The 19,085-nt window shown below is 37.5% G+C and overlaps 1 protein-coding gene across 1 annotated transcript in view; it reads right to left on the reverse strand.

Annotated features, from left to right (window-relative positions):
* The window catches only part of CFTR (CF transmembrane conductance regulator), a gene marked incomplete at its 5' end in the record, with an annotated part of 86,408 nt that overhangs the window by 20,400 nt on the left and 46,923 nt on the right, over positions 1-19,085 (reverse strand). Inside the window, 8 exons of the mRNA XM_084205922.1 lie at positions 3,088-3,188; positions 5,245-5,472; positions 6,607-6,757; positions 10,964-11,043; positions 12,083-12,336; positions 13,289-13,326; positions 16,250-16,378; positions 17,488-18,220. Coding sequence (XP_084062048.1) covers positions 3,088-3,188; positions 5,245-5,472; positions 6,607-6,757; positions 10,964-11,043; positions 12,083-12,336; positions 13,289-13,326; positions 16,250-16,378; positions 17,488-18,220 — 1,714 coding nt within the window. The remainder of the gene's footprint in view (positions 1-3,087; positions 3,189-5,244; positions 5,473-6,606; positions 6,758-10,963; positions 11,044-12,082; positions 12,337-13,288; positions 13,327-16,249; positions 16,379-17,487; positions 18,221-19,085) is intronic.

The following is a 19,085-nucleotide window of genomic DNA, read 5'->3' on the forward strand; positions in this document are numbered from 1 at the left end:
AGATTTCTTCAATCTGTGTGCCAGTGCCATGGAAAGCTCTAGATGGAGATTGTGTGGAATAAAGTCAAATTTGCCACCACCCATCTGTTTGGCCAGCTACTCCATTGGATGTGGCTTTCAACCACTTGGAAAAAACTCCAGCTTTCATGACAACCAAAGACTGCTGCCTACAAATGTGCTATTCACTCAGACATGCTGGTCTGCAGGCTTGTGTACATAGATATTATAGCTGCTCAAGGAAGGGCAAGAGTGATGTCAACTAGAGCGGTGTGTGCATATCTGTAACTGGAGATATCTGGAGATGTGTCAGTTCTAGTCAGTCTGGTCCTGTGGGGAGCTTCAAACTACCTCTAGAGAGAAAAATAGAGCATAACTAAATAGGCTACTAAGTCAGGCAACCCTCTGCAGAACATCTTTAGCCAAATAATTGTAAAATTTTTTGATGAGGGAAGTGCTAAATCCAGAGACTACAGAGTAGTAAATAATACATGTGTATCACCCAGTGAAGCAGTTTTATAATCTTGACACCATTAAGCTATTTTTATCTGCTTATGCACAGGAACAGCTTTTGAATGTCAAGAAAACCATCCTGCCAGCAATATCTATTAGTTTCTCCTCTGGGATACCTAAAAATTCATGTCATGAGGGTGAGCAGTTATCCACTGGTAAAAGATGTCCAGAGGATCCACTCTATAACCTGATGGACCTTAGAAGGCTATCAATAATACAGTGTAACACATAACATAACCAGTGCTCCAGCACAGTCCTTTGTCTTAATCAGAGCAAAGTACCCAGAAATGTCTAGAGCAACTTGAGACTTCCTTTCCAAGGGAAAGGGAGTTACTTTCTTATTCCTACTAGTAGGTGACATTTTAACATGACTGTACTTTTTAAAAGGGGAAGTTCTGCTCTATTGAAACCCTATTATGTCCAGCACTCTCTGCATCCTACAGTAGGACTTCCTGTTGCTCTTGTGAAACACCTTCAGTTTGTATTAAGCCATGTGATGTGCACACATTGTTTGTATACAGATTTTTATACTTAAAGTGATCACATTCTGCCTTACAGGGGATGGAGTCTACAAATGAGAGCCAAGTGAATTAACGTGGTTGTTGCTGTTGTGGTTGAGCAGCTTTGCAGAGAAGGACCTGGGAGTCTTGGCTGATGACAAATTGGCTGTGAGCTGGCAGTGTGTCCTTGCAGCCAGGAGGGCCTGGGTAACCTGGGGTGCATCGGGAGGAGTTTGGCCAGCAGGTGGTCCTGCCCCTCTACTCGGCCCTAGTGAGGCGACGTGTGGGGCGCTGGGTTGAGTTCTGGGCTCCTCAGCACAAGAGAAACAAAGAGCTACTGGAGAGGGTCCAGTGAGGGTCACAAAGATCATTTGGGGTCTGGAGCATCTTTTAGGAGGAGAGACTGCAGCAGCTGGGCCTGCTTAGTCTAGAGACCACTGAGAGGGGATCACATGTAAGCGTCTCAAAGGCGGCTGGCTGTCAGTTGGGTCATGCCAGGCTCTTCTCAGTGGTTCCCAGTGACAGAACGAGGAGCAACGGCTATAAACCAAAACACAAAATGTTTCACCTCAACGTAAGGAAGAACTTTTTCAATTTGAGGATGACAGAGCACTGGAACAGGCTGCCCAGAGAGGTTGTAGAGTCTCTCTCTCTCTCTGGAGACATGCAAACCCCACCTGTGGGGAGTTCCTGTGTCACCTTCTCTAGGTGACCCTGCCTTGTCAGGAGAGTTGGACAAGAGGATCTCCAGAGGTCCCTCTCAACCCTAAAAATTCTGTGATTTACCAACATCACATTTTATTTCATTTTTAGTCATGTAACTACTATTCAGTAGGTCTTGCAGTTACAGCAATGAGGCCCTTTCACAAAGTACTTGCCCTTCAACACAGGCTGTTCATAACAAAGCAAAGAAGGAGCTAGCATAAAATATTTGGTGGACGGGAAACACTGCTGAATGGCCATCAGCTTTCTCAACTATCAGCAGTCACATGTGCAAACAAGAGCTTAGATGCTGTAAGTGGTTAATTCCTTGTTCTGAGGCTATTAATGATTTCCTTCAGGGCAAATCTAGTTGAATAAGTTATTTAAAAATAAAATTAATGTTAGATTTGCGAATATTGCTTCACTGTCACTATCTGCCCCAATTATATATTTTTAATGTAACAATTAATTTAAATTAATCAGGATTTAAGGGACTCTGAAATCTGCTGTAAAAATTTGTTTTCCAATACTGAAACGGTTGGGCTTGAGAACCTGGTTTAGGGTTCAGAGTGGGTAAGACAGGATGTGGGAGGTCTTTTTTCTCAGAAATTTTTATTTTTGTTTGTAAGACTACAGTATTTTGTTACACAAATTCTGTCTAAAATAATTCCTAGGATGAATGAAGTGGAAAGAGATCAGGAACTATTACATTTTAATATAAAAATGAAAATTTTCATACATTTGAGCTAATGTATGATGAAAAGTGTTAAGATATTCTTTTATGAGTTTCCTGTTTCACATATCTCAACAAATAGGTGATGAGACGCTAACCTTGTGAAATGCTCTGTTTTAAAGACAATCCTACCTATGAAAATTATGCATGACTGCAAAGTCCTATGTCAGAGGGCATTTTACATAAAACCAGAAAAAGACTTCCAGGGAAGTCAAGGACAGATTTTTAAATCACTATTGATAATAGGTGAAAGGATTTCAAAAAACATCCATTGTGATCTGCTATGCAAAGCTGTTAAGTAGACCAAGGAAGGTATATTTTATACATATATATACAGGAAATATATCATAACAAAGCAACCCCAAGCCTTTTTGAGGTTTTCCTATCACTGCTACATCTGCAATCTGAATACTCAAGTGCAAGTATTTGCTGTTGCCTATTCCAGGCCAGAAAAATTTCTTATAATGGAAAAACTCAGTCTGTGCCATCCCAAAGCCAGTAGTTTGCTATCAAAGGTATGAGAGAAACTTCTGACACATCTGCATAATATTCAACTCTGAAGATAATTCACTGCACAATCATAACCAAAAAAATAAGGCAATTCCTCAAAAGATAGCACAGCACCGTGCATTTTTTGCTTACCAAACTATCAACATCTATGCTTGAGTTTACTGCCCACTGCAAGGTTCCCATGATGTTCATAGCTAAAGTAAGAATAATTCCAGCTGTACCTGGTCCTTCACCTGTGGAGAGAAAAACACATTCCATTTCTGTGCAAATAAAAAGCCTTTAGAAAACAGAAAATTAGTGTGTATATCTTAAGATGCATATTCATACTCTCGCCTCTTTTACTTCATGAAGGAAACATGGATTTGTAAATCATAAAAAGGAGTCAGAGCTAAATCATAGTTTAACACCTGGCTTTGGTGCTGAATTAACTATGAACCCCAATATTGCTGGGCAGAAGAATCTCTGTACTTAAACTGTAAACAGAATCAGGTCTCTGCAATCTTGATTTGACTTTCCTTTTTTCAACACACATGAATCTGTGAAATTACTCTTATCTAGCCAAAACACCACACACAGATAGCAACTCTAAAATTCAAAATGGCTTACATTTCCACTTCTTTGACAAATAGAAGATATTCTCCTTAGTGTTTCACTAAGATGCAGATGTAAATTTTTTTGCTTTAATTGTTGGCTGTTACAAGCATGGGATTTTCCAGGGATTTTCCTTTATGACTTCATACAATACAATATAAGCATTTAATCTACCACATTTGATTTTTCACCTCACTATGTGTTAAATGGAATTGAGAATTTAAGCCAAATGCCTTTCTACGATTTCTCCATTCCTTACATAGTTTTCTTCAATAAACCTCCTGTTTTCTTATAGATGTCTCATTACACAAGTAAATGTAAAAGTAAGCAATAAAAGCAAAATATTCCTCATGAAAGCTGATAGATTAAGATAAGGAATTTAGTATTGCTGCAAGGGCCTATTATTTATAGCAGTAAAGGTTATAGTGGTGCCAAGATGACAAATGTTAATATTTTTTAAAAGTGTTTTAACTCCTTTTCTCAAGTAAAACATACCACACAACAAACACAAGAAATTATTTTCCTAAAAACCCCAAACTACTGAGGACACAAAGTGAGAAATGAGAAGGACAACAGGGAGCATTGTTTCCCACAAATGGGAAGGGAACTAGAAATCTCCTTAGTAACAAAAGAACTCTAAGTGCCTATTTTCATACACAAGTATTTGTGTGGTGTTTCCTTTTGTAAGGAGAGCTGGAGCTCCTTCTACAAGAAATAGAGGATAACATTTCATAAACTGTACAATATTTGATAAATTGCAAGCTCTTATATAACTCCTTTTCAACATTGACGTATGGCTGAAGGAAATTTGAATATTGTTAGATTTAAAAACCTCCTCCATAAAATCATCAAACTCTTGTTCATCAGCGACCATAGTACTGAAACTGCACACAGATCCTGCACACAAAGTTCAGTGTAAAACCTGGAGAGGTAGAACCATGTCCAAACATAACAACAGCATAGTGAATAAAAAACTGTATTTGAAGTTATCTCTAGCTGAATTTTTTAATTAATTATTAACATTTTGGAGACATCATACTCCTTATTTTTGCTTGTTTGAGGCTGGCTACAGCTGGCAAGTCATGGGCCCCACTCCAAATACAAGTAAGGTATAGTGTGGTTCTCATTCATATGCTGTGTTTACTAGGAGTGGTGAGTCATTTTTCAGGGGATTTTGAATAGAATTTGCAAAACTTCACATAGGAAAATGGGTCAGTGGGTTGGGAATTAAAGAACTGGACGACAATTTCTCCTAATGGTGTGGGCTTTGAAAGATTATAAAAACTTTTCATGTCTTAGCCATTTGCAAGTGAGAGGAACATTAACTTCTATTTACTAAAAATCTTTGAGCTATACAGGTGTGATCAACATCCATGCTTGTCAGAACAGTAATCTGGGTTCAAACACATGAGATTAATTTTACAGCAATTACTATCAACAGAATGAAAGTTTTGTCCCTTCAGTTACTATTTGCAGATTAATCCCTTTAATGAGTCCTCTACAATATCAGACTGCAAGCAATAATGGAGTTATTTCTACTTTAATTAAATTGTGTTTACTACTATGACATACTTAAATCAATGACTCCAGTGTATGCTAAATTCAACAACAGCTTATTTCTCTCAGAATTTTCTAAAGCTGAGCCGTTAAAAAGAAGCAGCAGACTTCCATTTCAGTTTTCGGGTAAAGTTACCATACCTGTAGTTATGATAGAGATAAATGCCACAGCAACAAAAAAGACAACAAAAATAATTTCTATCCTCATCTGGAACCAGCGCAGTGTTGACAGGTAGAGGAACCAGTTTGCCGTGTGTAGGTTCAGAGCTTTGTGAAATAAGGTCTCAAAATACGGCTGCCGCCCAAAAGCTCGCAGCGTCCACAGCCCTTTTAAGCTTGTAACAAGATGGGTGAAAATTGGACTCCGAGCTGCAAAGTGTTCAAATTAGAACAACAAAAACATGCATGAGGAAATGCCTTTGATATAATGCAAACACCCCACCATGCTCTACCTCACAGCAGCGGAACTGCTGCCAGTGTGCAATTTACATATGTCATCAAACTACGCGACTGAAGTAATCCTAACGAAGGATATCCAACAACAGTGCTTGCAATACACTGAATGCAATCAAATTGCAATGCAATGAAATTGCATTCAGTCTATTCACAGGAAGGGATCACAATAATTCTTCACAGTTAGCACATAACTATTGGTCACATATCTGTTTGGCGTTGCTCCTGGCCTTCTGTAGGATGCCACAAGAGAAAGACTGCTCCTCCCCAGCCAAAATTAATTCCTGAAATTTTGATAACTCTGATATATAATGCTTTCTTAGCGTAGACAGAGTATTTTAATGCTCCAGATTCAACTGCACTGACATGGTAATTTTAAGCAAATCTTGCATTACATAAAAAGTGGTGAGCCAGTGCTGGATCCCTGTGAACATCAAAGAAATTTAAATTTATGTCTAAGGAACTACAGAATTACATTTAAGTAAAAGGAAGAGGATCACCACTATTTAAAATTCAGGACTGATTTACTGAGGATCTGCCAGTTTGCTGCACAGACAGGCAATAGTGCATGGTCTGCAAATTCACACTTCCAAATGAGGTTTTCAATTTTATTTGGAACATTTTAGTCTCTTAATGGGAGGAGAGAAAGGAAATTTAATCAAATAACTTATTCAGATTTGTGATTTGTGATTAAGATATATCTATTGAAATTTTTTCTTACAAAGAAACAAACTCCAAGAGTACATACCAAGTCTGACCACAATTTTACAAGTTACATTTACTTTCAAGAAAACTGTATGTCAGGACTTTGTTTTCAGCTGCAGTGGTGATAAAGCCCATCCTTTAAAAGGCCTTTTTTATTGCTCTTTGGCAGCAGAGCACTCAGTGTTGGCTGGATCAGTAACAGCCCTGGCTTTAAGGAGATATGTGTTCTGCTCCCAAAGACAATGTCATCTTGCCAGAGAAGATGCAAAAAAGAGGAGAAAGAGTGAATCACTTCTCAATTGATTTGTTGTGAATTTAAAAGTCTACCAACTTTGCTGCTCCTACCTTCAGATTCCAGTTGTTTCAGCTGCTGAGAAGTGTGGAGGAAGTATGCCCTTAACAGAATAAAGGCTGCTATCACAGGCACTGATGCCAGGAAGATGTAGGGTTCTAATATTGAGACTACTGTTATAGCGCCAATCACAATCAGTATTAACTGTAGAATGAAAGAAAAATACTATTGATAAAGTAAACTTGTAATTTTATAGACTAGAGATTGGTGATGAATGTCCTTCCTATGGCAACTAGGTATTGTTTCAACAAACATCAAGTGCTAACCTAAGAAGATTTGCAGCTGAGAACAAACCTCCATGAAAAGATAATGAATAACTTGGACCAGATCCATAACCTGTTGCAAGAAGTTGCCATCTTTTCTTAATAGCTGGGAAAAGTGTTTTCTAGAGTACAATCTGCATTGCAGGCTTCTAAAATATGAAGCCACACAAAAGCAATGGCAGCTAGGCGCTAACTCTCCACTTAAAATATAAGAGTAACACTTGCGATATCTGCAGCCACCTACCAAACCTACTGGTGCTGTCCCTGCCTTGTCTGGACTAGGTGTGCAAGACTGTCAGGAGCTGTGTGACAGCCTCCTGCAGGTTCTGGGCAAAGCAGTCTTGCTGAGGATCAGAAAAAGTGGGAACTTGTACTTTTTTCATCAAGGGAGTGTAACTCATGCATGAAACTAACACTACTGCTTCTCCTGATCAGAATACAGGAAATAAATTTTATGAGAATCTGTGGTATGAGCAATTAGCAGTTTCAGGAGAAATGAAAATGTGTTTAAAGGTGTCAGATGACAAAAGGAACAAAATTGTTCAGAGTTAATCTATTTTAACCTACTAGAGACTACTACCATTTTAAGACCTCATTCCCAGTAGCTCCAGACAGAATTAGCTAAATCTGGTCTTAATCTTTACTCTAGAAGAGACTTAAGCAGGTAGACTGTTTTTTTCTCGTGTCTAAATCTAAAGAAAATCAAGTATACCAGTGTACATAGAATAGCAAAGTTCTGCTTTGTATCAGGGTGTTACTTCTAACACTAAACAACTACTTCATGCTGCAAACTTACCAGCATAAACCAACTGCAAATGGACAATTTGGGGCAAAATTATGAACATTGCATTGAAACATCACTGCAAATGACCAGTCAACAAAGAAACAGATGAAAAGCCACTAATTTCACATTAGGAAGAAACCTGCAGTGGGTGCTTTTGCTACTACATCCACATAAATTGAAGGAAGGATTTAAATTCCTAGTATTCCAAGTCAGAGGTCTTTCATGAACAGGTAAGCATGTATGTACTAAGTAAGTTTCCTATAACTTTTTTTTTTTTCATCAGAAATCTGAGCAATGCAAGAGCAACATCACATTATATGAAAAAAATTACACAACAGCTGTACTAGCTAAAGGAGGAATGGCTTTGAACAGAAATAGAGCAGATTTAGATTAGATATTAGGAAGAAATTCTTTACTGATGCTAGATATTAGGAAGAAATGCTTTACTATGCTATTCTATACTAGGTGGTGAGGCATTGGAACAGCTTGCCCAGAGAAGGTGTAGATGCCCCACTCCTGGAAGTGTTCAAGGCCAGGTTAAAGGGGCTCTGAGAAACCTGATCTTATGGCAAGTGTCATTGCCTTTGCAGAGGGGTTGGAACTAGATGATCTTTAATGTCCCTTCCAGCCCAAAGAATTTTATGATCCTGGGAGTTCTTACACTATTTTCTTCATTTCTCTTAAAGGAATGGTGATATGTGTGGGTTATGCCTGTACAGGCTGTTTAGCACTGGTCTGCAGCAATGCAAGAATGGATTTGTGTTTACTCATTACTTCAAACTGCAGAAATTAGTAGCACTTGTATCTCTCTCTAATTGTTAAGAAGCAAATGAGCTATTCAAGTGATATTGAGCCAAGTTATACATTTCTCACATTACTTGAGATTACAGTCACTCAGTGACTGTTAAAATTCCCATTTCTGTCATTTACTAGAATTTTGTAAAGGTCACCATGATGTTATATTGTTCTAACTGCTGGTCCCACAGTTATTTCACTAAAAAGTTGAATATGAAAATCTGTGTTATCTCATAAACTCCAAAGTAAGCCTGAAGTCAGATAGAAGATATTTTCTCTTAAAAGGCAGAAGCAAAAATCTAAACTACAAGCTATATTAGCATATAGTTGAGGAATGGCAGCAGAGGGCTCATGCAGCACAGTTCAGTGCCTCAGATGCTAAGCTTTCAGCTCTGGGACAGAGGCCAGATGGGGGATATGTCCCACTGTTTCCCAGTTTGGAAAATGCAGGAGGTAGTAGACAAAGCAACTCAGCAAGTGTTCAGGGTGGCAGTGACTACAACAGCCAGTTTGATTAACCAACAGGAGTTTATCATTTAGGCATGAATGATCATGATCACAGGCATGAATGTTCAGTGAGTTCACTATGAACTTTTGGCTGAGACTATATTAAACCTTAGGGACAAGCATCTCACGGGAGGGATCTTCAAGCAACAAGGACTGTCTGATAGAACTGGGTTTAGCCTTAAGACAAGGCTTAGGGAGATCTCATCACTTTGTATGACTATATACTGGTATTTATTATATTTATAAATGTTTCTGTATATGCAGTTTGTTATTAGTTATATAATTAAAATATATTCTGTTTATATAAATAATAGTTGGTATTTCTTGTGGACCATATGTGCTTGAGCCAAATTCTTTTAAATGGCACAGAGTGGGAAGATAAGAGGCAATGGGCACAAGCTGAAATGCACAAAATTCCATTTAAACATAAGAAAAAGCACTTTTAGCATGGGTAAGGTCAAATACTGGAATGTGTTACTCAGAGAACTTGGAGTTATCCAAAACCCAGCGTGGCCTTGAGCAACCTCCTCTAGCTGAACCTGCTTTGAACAGAGGGGTTGGAGGAGTTCCAGGTTCTAGGTCCACATATCCCTTCCACGCTCTGTGACTCTTCAACAATCATCAGAAGGAAAAAGTCCTATCTATAACTTCTCTGTATCTTTCAGAGGAATCTGACTTGGTTCCTTAGCAAAGTCAATGGAAGTCTGAATCCTCCTCTATGGAGGACCAGAAGAAATTGGTTGTGAAGGAATGACTGTTAAAATTATTCAAGATGATGGGTAGGTTCAATGATATTCAGCAGAAGAACCTGGAAAGAGAGGGCAGCTTATCATGCAGGTCTAGAAGCCTCTGCAGCTAAGACTGAGGAGAGAGAGGTGAATCTATGGGACAGCAGGATATAGCTAAACCTCTGAAAGGCATCAGAATAGAAAAGCCAAATACTGGAATTTTCCTTATTCTAGAAAACATGAAAAACTAGTCAGTTTCTTGTAGAAAGTTTGAAATGTAGAGACAGACTAATTTACATGCTTCTGGAATAACACCCTCATGGTAGATCCAAAATATCTGAAACAAAAAGGTTGTATCAGAAAAGACAGCAGTGAGTCCTGTTCACGCTGAAGATTATACTGTTGATTCAGAGAGTCCCAATGTACATGTGTACTCATTCAGCAAGTCCTCATGACATCAGCAGGACATGAAGCAAAGCTGTAATATACTTGAACCTCTTCATGTCAAGCTGCACTGGCCTCTCTGAAGTCATGAGTCAAAGTTATCAGTTCCTCACAAAGAAATAGGGAAAGAAATTCTGTCTTTATCAGATAATCATGCTGGTAGGAACTGTAAAGCAAGCAAATTCACAGATGGAGACAGGCAATCTGTACAGCAGAGTGTTTGGGTTAAGTTGGGCTTATATATCACCTAAATGATGCAGAGAGGAACAGGAGCACCAGGAAAGATTTGCTTCTGTTTTTAATATGCTCTGGGAACCAATTCTATCTAAGGAAAAGCTGGCATTTCCATAGAAGATAAAGGAACAGAAAAGTCAAGAATATATTCAACAGAAGAGAAGTAAACTAAGGCTGATGCTAGCAAACTGGGAACAGACAAGCTTAAGGAGGGGAACTTAGGAAACTGACTAATGCAATCAAAGAATAGCATTAAAAAACCAGTTAACTTGACCCAAGATAACAGAAAAAAACTAAGGAATGCCCTTTATGACTTACAGTTGAATCTGGGCAGCAGCAGGGATACTTGTCCTGTAGGGGTCTGCAGGGCAAAAGTATTTCTGAGCCTGAGTACTGAGTGGTTTGCATAAACAGTGGAGGTAAGTACACAAAGAGGCAAGCACTCAAAAATGAAGCAATTGAACAGCTGAACTACAGGATAAGCAGCTACATAGATAAATTTTTTAAAAATTCATATGATTTCTTTTGCAAGATGTAAAGCTGAAATATGACATTGCTATAAGACAGCAAAAGTTACAACTTTTGTTCTACAAACCTGAATGAAGTCAAATACTGTAAGTGGAAGTAAGTCATCCAGTACTGCTGTATCTTTTGAGAATCTGTTAAGCATACCACCTATGGATTAAGGAAAAAAAAAAAAAGTCAAACATTTTAATATCCCCCCAAATCCCACATTATTAATTAACAAAAGGTACAACTTCTTCTAAATACAAAGTGTTAAATACAAGATTTTTTTTAAATATAAGCAATTCCATTACAGTTTAGTGGAGCTACAGTTTCTGCCCCCCTGGAGGCATTTGGCTGCACAACTTCTGTTTCAGCTCTTGGAAAAAAACCCAGGAAATTGTAATTTAAAAAAATAAACAACTAAAAGGGGCAGAAACAGAGGCACAAAGCATAAGGTCAGTACTCCTTATTCAGCAGGCCCTGATGACACATAGGTAATTTGCAAATCAGCATTTGCATGGGTTTGTAACCTCTTTCTTAATTTTTGAGTAGAATTACTGTATTAAAGATTATGTAACAACAAAGTTAAGAATATAAGGGAAAATTAAGGAGAAGATCATTGCTGTATCATCACTTAGCAGTGTCTCCTGTGATCTAGCACTTATCAGTAAGAAACATGATATAGGAATTTCTTGTTAAATGGGAGATTGAACTTGTTGCACCAGTTATATAATGAGCTTTATATCAACTCCCAAATTTGAATATGCATACCATCATTCACACTAACTGATGTTTTATGCCATTTTAGTAGGACTATTCATTAAAAAAAGCACTATTTATCATCCACATCTGATTCCTTGTCACTCATGACATAGCTGACAATATGTTTTCTATTGCAGTTTTTGACAAAGTCTATTCTTTAGAAGTTATTCTACTTTTATTGCCTAGAACAGTTAATGGTTTATTTTCTCCAAATTTCATTCTTACAGGATGATATTTCAGAATCAGAATTGACAACTGAAATATGTCACACTTAAGTGCAATCAAGTTTCATTAAAAGATTCACAAATTACATTATGTGGCAAACTTCTAACATTCCGCTTGACTGAAAATGTAAATGGAAAGTAACACAGTCCTTTAACAGAATGAAAACCATTAAATTGAAAATAGATGCATAGATGAGTCAACCACCTCCCATTTCGGTTACCTGCTTTCCAAGAGTTGAAGGTTGACATAGGTGCATGAAGAACTGCATGCACCATCTTTTGATGAAGAGTCTTGGACACTGTTATAAGCGTATGCACAAGGGGCAAACCTCTGAAGATTCCCATGGCAAGCAGGGTATCTGCCACACCCACATAGATGTAAATGATGTAGTAGCTGCTGGTGTCGGTGACAATCACAGGAGGTTTGTCAGAGGTGCTGTTTTCTGACTGTGTTGAATTTGCCTTCAAAGCTGTCCTGTGTGATGGAAATGAAAAATAAATGCATTATGGGAATCGTGTGCTTTTTCTCTTTTATTTACTAAACAAAACCAAACAATACTCCAGTGTCCATTTGCTTTAAAACTATGCTAATGGTTATAGATATTTCCAGTAATTTTAAAAATATTGTCATGAATGTACAAAATATAAATTATTAATTGCTCTGGTAGTCTCTTGCAAATCTGCTGCCTATTTAATCACTGACAAACCTAACCTAATCCAGGAAAATACACCCACTTCTTTTAAACAGAAAAATTAGTTTAAGTCGTGAAAAAACTGAATTACTATGGAAGTAAAATTCTTTAGGTATACTATAAAAATCAAAGCCCTTAATGACTTAATGTAGATTGAAATCAACATAAATCACTCCACCTCCAGTGAGACCTATATCACCATTGACTTCTATACTCACACACACTCATTGCTGCAGGACAAAAACAGGGATTAAAAACATTAATCCAGGAAAAGCCACTGGCTTTTTCACTGCTCAGTACATTTTAACCTACAACTGCTGACCCTGTAACTTCTGGGAATTCTTCATAGATGAGCAGAAGAAATTTTACAATTGGGAGTCTTACAGAAACTGCTCCCTTGAAATGTCCTTAAGCAAGTCTTACCAGACCTCTGAGTCATTATATACTGAAGATAATCAGGTCTCTGCATCTCCAGAGTGAGCTGACCCAGGAAAATCTTGTGTACACTGTTGTGTACTCAATAACAAAGAAATAAACCATTCAGCTGCTAGCACTTAAAGAAGTAGCAGATACCACCTACACAAGGTATTTACATCATCCAGCTATGGACCGTTTTGTTGACTATAAGATAGTGACTATCCACACAGAATTCTGGCAGAATTTATTCATTCTTTACAGATAAAAAATAATATAAGGGATACCCCAGTTTGTTAATAAATTATCACCACTACTTACTTTTGAAGAAACCATACCACGCAAAGAGAAGCAGCTACCTGTGACCACAGAAAACAGAGTCAGATTTTGGTTTATCACTTTATGTAATCTTTCTCTCTTATCTTTTTCCATTGACTTTATACCTGTTTTTAGAGGGAGCATAACAAATGGGTGGAAGTCAAACCTACTTAAAGCAAAAACCTTGTAATACCTGCTTCTCTCTCCACGGAAACAATTTAGTGCATCCCACCAGGAAAGCTACATTTAGACTTGTATTACAATAAGGCTCTCAGGTGCCCGAGAGATTCTTCAATTCTAGAAATTCTTGATTCTTCAATTAAATTCTTTTTTACCATACTATTAATGAAGGCTTGCTAATGTCTTCCTATTAATAACTGTATGCCTTTTAAGTTTTAAAGATTAATATTTTTTATGACCCCAAAAATATCTCTTCAAAGGCATCCATGCAAATATGAATGCCATACCTTTAACATACCTTTAACACTATTATTTTTGCATTTTTGTTCTTGCTAGCTGACATCTACATTTGGTATATTCATTTGACTGATATTGCTTTGCTGCTTAGTTTTACATAATTTGCCACATAATCTATTGTCATATTTTTTAAATGTAGAATTAAACCCTTTTTATTGTGAGATGGTTCAGCATTTAACAAGAATTTAGTCTGTAATATATTCTTGTCTGTCTACCAAGATTCTGGATATCTTCATCTAGTCTATTATATTTTAGTTTGCTCTGTCAAAAATAATCTGACTATGATTTTTCTAAGGGTTGAAACAGATTTTACATTTTCTTCCCATACGTTTTTATGTCACTGGTGCAGAAATATATTGTGGTTATACCCAACTGATGCACATAACTGAAGTTTTCTCTATGGTAGGCACCAACTTCTGCAGGTCTTACCGTAAATAACTCAAGATTGACCATGATGGTCCTGCATTTATGTGTTTGTAAGAATCAGGCTTCTTTCACAATGATATTTTTACATCTCTCAATAGAATTCTGTTCTCATCTTGACTCCTCACAACAGAGGAATTTTTTCAGTTATGAAGATGATGGTAGGTAATATTGTCACAGAATAATTTCACAAAGCCTTTCTCTGTGTTTCCTTCCAAAACTGCTCTTCTTGCAGCTCAGCAGCCCTAGTCTCTGGGTACTACATCCATGAGACACAGTTTTAAGCTGCTTAAATGGGCTGCAAAACATACACCTCACAAGCCTAGGAAATAGATACAGTTTATGTCCTATTTATGGTGACCTGTGTGAATTAACCTTGGAATCTGCAACAATCCATCCAAAAGCAATCGATTCCAAATCTAAAACAGCATCTCTGGAACTTCCACAGTAGTCCCACCCAGATCTGAAGGGTGTAAAACCACCACTTTCAATTTACTTGGATGTCCATCACTAGCCTCTCTTCATTGTCTCAAGTTAGCACAGGACACACAAACACTTGGAATGGTATTTCAGCTCACACACAGAGGTTTGCTCAAGACTGGGCTGCAGCTGGGTATTTTCCAGTCTATTCATTTACCATCAGTCTTTTACTTCAATGATAGTCACACTGGAAACTTTAAATTGTATGGAAACATTCTTTGTCATAAGTTGTTTGGGTTTTTTTTTTCAGTTAGAAGATGAGGCTTTTTGAACCATTTAAAAAATATTTAGTCTAAAATAAAATGAAAAATGTGTAATCAGCATTAGAAATATATGCTGAATATACAGGAAAAAATCTGATCTATCTTAAAAATAAAATTTCCTTTGCCTCTAAAACTCACATCCAGCTTTGCTATTGTTTACATAGCCATTTTCCACAACCATGAAAATAAAACTTTCATGATAAAAAGAGCTACACATCTAAGTACTGCCTTGCTTCTGGAGTTGGTTTAAAAGTTAGGGTGTTAAACTAGATCTAAGCTCCAGTATTTATTCCTGGTCCAAGAGAAGTAACCTAAATCACCTGCAATATAACATCAGTTTAAATTCAGGATACCATCAGTCACATCTTTCTCCAGCTATGGTGATACTAGTAGTCTGAATCTTACTGCAGAATTGCTAAAAACCCTTTGCTGACAATCAGCCAGAAAATAATCCTATATTCCTGATGGATTCATCTTTTCATTCAGTTCATGTTGAAAAATACCAAGAGAAATTGGCACCATATTTTGTAAGTTGACATATAAATACAGTCTCATTGATTTTTCCCTATGAAACGTCTTCCTTCCCTTTAAAAAATACTTGATTTAGGATATTCACTATAGAAGAGAACATTAAGAGCTTCTATATGCTTAAAGTCTTTTCTAAATTGAGAGGCAAGACAAAAAGGAGGCAATTTCTGATATATGAAAAACAGTCAAATGTCTTCAAAGAGCCAGATGTTCTTCAGTACTTGTTCTGGTGTTTTACACCATCCTTGGAAAAAGTCTTCTCTGCGTGCTGCAGGAACACTCCTTCCATCTTTCACTGCCACCACAGGCATTCAGCACTCTGCCTTACTCACCACTCTTCTTTCACTAGGAGCAAAGCTAGTGACCCATTTTTCAAAGCAATTTTCCAGAATTTATGTATGTGCTGATAAAAAATAATCAACGCAATTATTGTTGTTACTTGCCTAAGGCTCTGCAAAGGTAATTTTTAATGAATAAGGGAGGATTAATCACCTGGACACAAGACACTTGCCTAGGGTAATAATTCTTATTTATGGTACCACATAGAGAAAATAACCTGGATAATTTGAGAGGATTGGTCTTCTGCTGCTGTGCACTAACCACTAACTTTTGTGAAGAAGTGCTCATCGAAGCAGGAGAAAAGTCCCTGCAATTTAATTTAGCAGCAGTTTTCAATAAGGGACGCATAGAAGAGCTTATGTCTTAATGCTTTATCCATTTTCACAAAGAACAGTTTGAACAAACATGTTGCAAACATTTGTTGCAACATGACACCAAGCACAGATTTTCTTACCTCAACTAAGAAGACAGTCACACACAAAATCAGAACAAAAATCAAGTTTTTGTGGATAGTAACGTATCTGAAATAGGTATTCCATGTAGTAACAGTACCCATGCTTTCAGCATCATCACTGAAGCACTCCTGTCAAAAAAACCAGTAAAATAATAGTAAGAATGCTAATAATGTCTCTGTGTGAGAATTTCTGACACAAGAATGCTATCATTCTTTCTGCTAACTCACTGCAAATAATTGAGCTGAAGCATTAAATTGGCTGATAATGGCTAGGGAGGAAGGTGCTGACCGGTTGAGTCACCTTTGATATAAAAATACAATCAAGAGATTATTTGAAATTTTCAGACAAGAGTGAGAGGCTGAGATTTGTCCAGTGCTACCAGAATCAGAAACTATTAATCAATAGCTATTTTCTTTCAATGAAGAATCATTATTGTGATTTTAGAATAAATTTGTAAGCACTTTGAGATTGTTTTTTCTGTTGAGCTCAAAAGAAAAACTGGGCAGTGCTTCAGCAAACATTGAATTTAAATTTTTCTTGGACATCTATTTCCACCTAGGAAACTTCCCCAGAAAATTTTCCTATCCTGAGGAAATCAGCTGTCCATTTTGAAAATGAAAGTCATGCATCATGACCAATTGAAACTATCAGAAACAAAGAAAATTTGGTCCAGTTTTTGGTAAAAAACTCAACCTTCTGGGTTTTTTTTGCACATCCATAAAACCAGAGTACAATCAAGCTTACTCCTCCATTCATTATCTACATCAGGACACAAAAATTAAACATTCTGACAAATTTATCAAGTTTGATCATATTTCAGTTTTAAAAACTGTGCTAGTACTTCAAATGTATTTTATTTTTTCCATGAGCCTTAATGTTTCAAAGGTGAATTTTACCTAAATGCTTTAAAACAATATTTTTCCAAGTTGCAGTTTCAAATTTTATTTTATTCTAAGTAATCTGAAAGGTGAATTGCAGGAGGTGTAAATTCTTTATTGAAATTCCCTACACTTAGCACTGAAAAATGAACCAAAAATAAGGCAATATAATTTTGTGAGGATTTCAATGATTTTGAGACTATACTTGAGTTTAAAAACTTTCACAGGTATTCAAAACACATTCTGCAGAGAAATGCTGCATTAGGAAGGAAATAGTCCAGTAGAAAAACAGATGAGGAGTATATTACACTAAACCATCACCATAACCAACCCCAAGATGAATTCAGATCAGCACACACCTTCAAATCCTCTTCATTGATTTCATCAGTTATGTCCAAGACGCTGTCTCGAGACACACGCCGGGTGTAGATATCCATCTCAGAAGACAGGTTGGTCTGAGGCACCATGGACATTTTCCGAAAGGTCGTGCTGCCCTTCTTGGAGAAGTCTGGTCCGTAGTTGGCAGAGGTGCTCGTCATGAGGTTCAGCACCGACTGCCTCCGGCGCCCTTGCAGCAGAGGGTCAGCCTTGAGCATGCCAGTCCTGAGCAGAGCCATGTCCCCCTGCTCCATGTCCGGCACCAGCGAGAGCCTCCTCTCCAGGGGGTCGCTGTATCCATCATCCACGCCATTGACCTGCACCCCGTTCTTCTGCGCTACTGAGAACTTCCTATTCGCATTCAGGGGGTTGATAACTACTGAGTTCTTCCTTTTGTCGTTCAAATCTGATTTTTGTTTGAAAGATTGCTTCTTTATTTCATTGCGTGATCCCACGCCCTCTCCTTCAATGGAAAATCGTCGGAGAGTCTCAGTAAGGATTGAATTTCTTCTCTCTGCGCTGAACTGATCAAAAGAGTCAAATCCCATCAGCTCCGAGCTGAAGTCTGGCCGTTGACCCTGAAGTTCAGAAAATGTTCCATAGAAATAGCAGCTCCCTTCATGTAAGATTAATATTTTGTCAGCAATCTTTAAGTGTTCCAATTTTGAAGTAACCAAGATCCTCGTTTTATTTGCCATCAACTTGCACACACAGCTGTAAAAGATGAAAGTGTGAACATTTAGATTGTTTTGTTCCCATCCTTAAATGATGATTTTATCCCTTTCAATTTGCTTTTACCTGCCCTGCTCCCAGTATGAGCAGTCTTGGGTGCTCCCTCAAACTACAAAGGAGGTGGTAAAGCTGAGATGTGTAAAGGGTGAGTACTTTATCGCAGGAACCCAAAAAGAAGTAAAATTTAATCATGTTCAGGTCAACCCAAAAAGCACACTTCATCATGAAGTATTTCTTTTCATTTTAGGGTTACTCAGATCTGCTGATCTGAGACTTAAGAGTATTACTCCAATTGCAAAACTTCAAAATTACAGAAGCTGAAAAGGTCATGGATGGCAGTGTGTGTCCTTACTGATTTCATCAAAAGGACAAGCAAAAAGTTTTTGACTTGGGCCAACCTGCATCAATCATCAGCAGGCAGTTTCAGGTGATTCAGCATTCAGTGATTAGAAAAACAGGTCAAAATACAGCTTTTGGTAAAAAATTATACTTAGGAAGCAGGTAATTGTTTTAAAGGGAAAGCCTTTCAGATACAAAGACATGTCAGATATAAAGCCACAGGCACTGGGAGTATGAGATTACAGCAGGCTCAATATGTTAAGATGGAAGAGGGAGCAGTAACGCTCACACCTGGCCCAGGCTTGCTCCCCACACAGTGCATTGTCCTACTGCTAACAAAAAATACTCAAAATATACACATAATACTACAACTTAATACTATGAGAAACTCTAAAAATTAACATCCCAACAGGCATAATTTTGATCACTTCATTATTTTTGTACTGCTATTAAAAACCCTTCCTTTTACTTAGTGCTGCTTGTTGAGATTCTGAAATACAGTCTATCA

The sequence above is a fragment of the Fringilla coelebs genome, assembly GCF_963513975.1.
Source record: "Fringilla coelebs genome assembly, chromosome: 5".
NCBI lineage: Eukaryota > Metazoa > Chordata > Aves > Passeriformes > Fringillidae > Fringilla > Fringilla coelebs.